This window comes from Pygoscelis adeliae, unplaced genomic scaffold, assembly GCF_000699105.1.
Source record: "Pygoscelis adeliae isolate BGI_AS28 unplaced genomic scaffold, ASM69910v1 Scaffold554, whole genome shotgun sequence".
Taxonomy (NCBI): Eukaryota; Metazoa; Chordata; class Aves; order Sphenisciformes; family Spheniscidae; genus Pygoscelis; species Pygoscelis adeliae.
In genome coordinates this window covers 489,288-493,764 of record NW_008824667.1, presented here as the reverse complement: position 1 = coordinate 493,764, position 4,477 = coordinate 489,288, and the positions used below count along the sequence as shown (strand labels likewise).

General features: G+C 56.7%; 1 protein-coding gene across 1 annotated transcript in view; it reads left to right on the top strand.

Moving 5' to 3' along the window:
• The window catches only part of AMOTL2 (angiomotin like 2), a 6,822-nt gene extending 4,360 nt beyond the window's left edge, over nucleotides 1–2,462 (top strand). Inside the window, exons 6-9 of the mRNA XM_009322904.1 lie at nucleotides 100–392; nucleotides 503–714; nucleotides 881–1,036; nucleotides 1,348–2,462. Coding sequence (XP_009321179.1) covers nucleotides 100–392; nucleotides 503–714; nucleotides 881–1,036; nucleotides 1,348–1,406 — 720 coding nt within the window. The 3' untranslated portion in view covers nucleotides 1,407–2,462. The remainder of the gene's footprint in view (nucleotides 1–99; nucleotides 393–502; nucleotides 715–880; nucleotides 1,037–1,347) is intronic.
• Nucleotides 2,463–4,477: the final 2,015 nt, after the last annotated feature.

Here is a 4,477-nt window from a genome sequence, read left to right as displayed (position 1 = left end):
CCGGTGAGACACGGCAGTGGGTGCTGGCAAGACGTGGTGGGTGCTGCATCCTCCCAGTACCTCCTCATCCTCTCTTTTGGGATTTTTTTTCCGCTGCAGAGGCAGGCGGGCACCACGGGCGGGGGGACACCGGAGCTGAGTGCTCACACACTCTCCGAGCAGCTGAGGGAGAAAGAGGAGAAGATCCTGGCCCTGGAGGCTGACATGACCAAGTGGGAGCAGAAGTACCTGGAGGAGTGCACCATGCGGCAGTTTGCCATGGATGCGGCAGCCACCGCAGCCGCCCAGCGGGACACCACCCTCATCAGCCATTCCCCGCGGCATTCCCCCAACAGCAGCTTCAACGAGGACCTCCTCCTGGCCAGCCACAAGCACCAGGAGATGGAGAACAGGTAGGCCCACCTCGCCGGCAAGCTTGCGCCATGGTCTGGCCAGGCAGTGCCTGCATCCTCCTCCCCTACCTCCGGCTCCTCTCCCAGCTTCTGCCTCTTCTCCTCTCCAGGTTAAAAGTCCTTCACGCCCAAATCCTGGAGAAGGACGCTGTCATCAAGGTCCTGCAGCAGCGCTCACGGAGGGACCCCAGCAAAGCCCTCCAGGGCTCCCTGCGGCCAGCCAAGTCCGTGCCCTCCGTCTTCGCCGCCTCCGCCGCCCCGAGCTGGCCAGGGGCTGGCCAGAGTGACCGGTTGGCCGAGGGCAGCTCCCTGAGCAGCACAGGTAAATAGAGGCAGCTGCCCGTTCCCTGCCTTTGCTTGGTGGCAGGGAGTTGCCTGCAATTTCCCCTGCTGTTTTGGAAGTAGAGGGACTGGGGAGGGGGGTTTTCTCCAGTGAGCCATAGGGACCGTCCGGAGGAGCTGGCAATCCCTAACGGTGTCTCCTCCAGCAGGCAAAGCCACTGCCGAAGGGACAGCAGCACCCGCTGCCCTCCCCCTGCCCTCCCACTCCAAGCATGGCAGCAAGGATGGCAGCACGCAGACGGATGGGGTGGCCGAGAGCAGCGGCCAGGGTGAGGCCACTGAGTGCCAGGCCGGTTTGCTGGGTGAGTCCCCTGGGGATGGCACGGGGGAGAGCTGGGGATGCTCCAGCACATGGGCTTGGCATCCAGGAGACGGGCTTTGCACAAGCATTGATGATTTTTTAAGGCATTTTAAAGGCCCCAGTTGAGTCTGGTGGGTTTGAATCCCTGCAATCACTCATTGCTTTTTTATTTTTAAGGTGCAGAGCTTTTTTTCTTGAACACCTTGGGGGGAGGCTGGACCAGCGGTATGCTTGCTGCCGGCCCTTTGGTGGGGTGGGCACCGTGCCGATGCTCTTCACCTCTCCTCCAGCTCTCACCTTCTTTCTCTGTAGAGAGCTCGGCCGCTGCCAGAGCCCTGGACCTGTCTGACATGGTGGAGATCCTGATTTAAGGCCACCCAGGGGCTGCACACTGGCCCCTCTGCCCTCCCTGCCTGCTGCACAGGCAGAGCTGCCCTGCCTGCACCTGCCCGGGACAGAGGAGCCTGCGGGAAGGAGGACCGAGCCTGGAGCTCAGCGGCGTCCCCGCGGCTGGTGGCTGGAGGGCCACCATCCCCGCTCAGCACCTGCATGGGTCCCCAGCTGTGTGGGGAGCGCTGGAGCCCCGGGACCCCGCAAGCGGCGGCGGGGGCTCGCGACCCTTCTGTAAATACACTTGGGTTTTGTACGACGGAAGCAAATGTATTTATCGTTTCTGCCTCTTCTCCTTCCCGAGTTGGGGGGTTTCTTCCCATCCTCTTCCTTGTTGGCTCCATCCTCATCGCGGCTCCAATCCCATCCCACTCCTGGGTCTTGGTCATCCACATCCACTGAAGCGCTTGGACTCCAACTGGAATTTCCCGCTCTGCTCGCCCGAACTGTACCCACAAGCTGATGTCTCTGTGCGAGGGCAGAGCCGGGAGGGATCCTCCGTAGGTCCCATTGACTGCCCAGATCCACGTGGCCAAGCCGAGCACCGGGAGCCCCAAACCTCCATCATCTGCATCTTGCCTCTAGGTTTTCAGCACAGGGTGGTAGTGAAGCAAGAGAGAAAATGGTAATCGAGGGAATGAAAGGCGGAGGAGAAATCCCCTTGAAGCCAGAGGTGAAACACTCGGAGTGAACTGAGGACGGCTGATGGAGGCAGTGGGACGTGCTGCCCCTCTTGTGGCTTCATCCCACCGCCACATCCCCTGGCTACTGGCAGCTGGCTTCTGCCCATAGCCAGCGCTGACATCTCGCTCCTCTGAGCTCGGACACTTCCCGTCCTTGCCCTTCGTGTATGTGTATATATATGTATTTTTTTTCTTTCTTCTTTAAACGTGTGCATTTGCTGGACAACTGCATTTTTTATTTTTCTCTCCCAGACACGTAAAAAATGCGTTCGGTTCTCGTGCATTGTTTACAAGGTGGAAAACAAACAAACAAAAAATTATGAAAGAGGAAAAAAAAACCCCACAACTTAATATATTTTATATTAATATTGGTATTTCTTTTTAAGTATTTTTTTTCGTGCTGTGAACTTTTTTTTTCCCCTGCCAAAGACGATGAGTTCTTGTTTGTGCGTTTTAAGTTATCTTAAGTATTTAAACGTAAACCTGGCTGTTTCGTTATGCCGCCCTATACCGAGATTGCTGTAGCATTCCACTTGGTATAACAATATTTTAATAAAAAAAACCCAAATATTGATCCACGGGCACTCTTTTTTCCCATGTGATGGGGTGAGACGGAGGCGCCACCAGGGGGAAGGGGTCTAGGGGTGGTGACCCCCTGGCTGAAACATTGCCCTTCCCAGCTCCACAGGGCAGCAATTTGGGAGAATAAATGGTCAAGAGCATCTCTGCATTCCCCAAAATCCCATTGGGATCCCATTTCCCTCACCTCGATTGGGGGAAAAGGATGGAGTTGCCTAGAAATGTCGATGTAGTTTCCTTCCTGCAGGTAGTGCTCTGGTAAGTCCATCCTGGTGGGATCCTCCTCCTCTTCCTCACAAGACCCGTTCCTGCCCTTCTAAGTCCCCCCTGCAGGGACTCCTCAATAGCATCTCCAAGCACAGCTGGACCTTCCTGGTCCCCAACCTCCCCCATGGCTTTGCAGCCACCTCCAAGCCCTTCCCACCCTGCTCAGCTCCTTGGTCTTCTGGAAGACCAGAAGTTCTCCTGGTGTTCAAGCTAGGGTTGCCTTAAGTCTTCCACAGCCACGCCGTGCTGCTCCCCAGCCCTTCCCCTCTGAGCTTCTTCCTCACTGCTGTCATTTGACTCTTATTTTTAATAGTTGTCACATTAATGCTTCCAGGGAGCATCCCTGGGGACTCTGCTCTGGCTGCTTGGGTGCTGGCAGCCTGGCTGGAGCCATCACCAGCCGGGCTGGGGCCTTCCCTTCTGTGCAACACTTGGCATTTATTGGCAGTGCATTTTTTTTTTTTTTTTTTTTTTTTTTTTGTCTGGGACCAGGAGATCTTGTGCAAGTCTCTGCAATGGGGTTTAGCTCAGATTATGCAGAACAATGGCATAAGAAACCAGCTTTGCTGCCAACTCCTCCCTGGAAGGTGGCTTAGGACTCCATTGCAGATCACTGATCTTGGTGGGACTGCGATGCTGAATGCCGGCTTAGCTCTACCCTTCCCACCCAGGAACCTAGAAGGAGCGTGGCTGAAAATTTGGCGCTTCCTGTGGCTGTGGAACAGGTCTACAGCCCTGCAAGAACAGGTTAGAGAGACTCAGAGCAATGGGAAGCTCGGAGCCGGGCTCCTCCTTCCACGCATGGCTTCTCCTGGGTTTTGCAAGCAGGGAAACAAGCTCCCCCCGTGCACAGGGCATGTCTGAAGGGAACCCTTCTGCCCTCCCCAAAACAGGGCCAGCGATGGGGAGGACTGGGTGGGAAGCTCACAGGGAGCTGCTGCTGCTGGGAATATGTCAGGGGGTCCCGGCGACCCCCAGCCAGGGGCCATACCTGCCCTGCCTCCCCCAGCTTCTGCTGTCCCAGAGCTGCAGGCAGCCGCCGGGGAAGGCTTGCAGCATTCCTGGCATACCGCAGCTCTCACGCCCCACGCTTTATTTACCCAAATCCGGATGTGGAGCGGCCTTGTGGCATGTCTGGCTGTTTGCAGGCAGCTTTCCGGGTGCAGGGATTCAGGGAATGAGCTCCTGTTGAGAGCTTTGCCCACTGCTTGGCCATCCTCTGTCCTGCCCATTGCCCTCTGGACCCCCATCCCCAGGGCTTTCACAGTCTCAGGGAGCCAGAAAACAGGGGAGCACAGCCCTGTATGAGTGAGGTGGCAGAGAAGCGTAAAAAAATGGGAAGGGAAAGGAAAACCCCAAAGCCCATCTGTGAATGTGGGAGTCGGGCTGTGGGGAGAGGATGCCCAAGCCTGGCAGGTTGGGGCAGGAGGTCACGGCTCCTCCTGTTACGCCCCCAAGGATGCGACAGCAGTGCCCAGATTCATTTGTTTTGGTAGGGTTGCTTTTCAGCCAGAACAACAGTC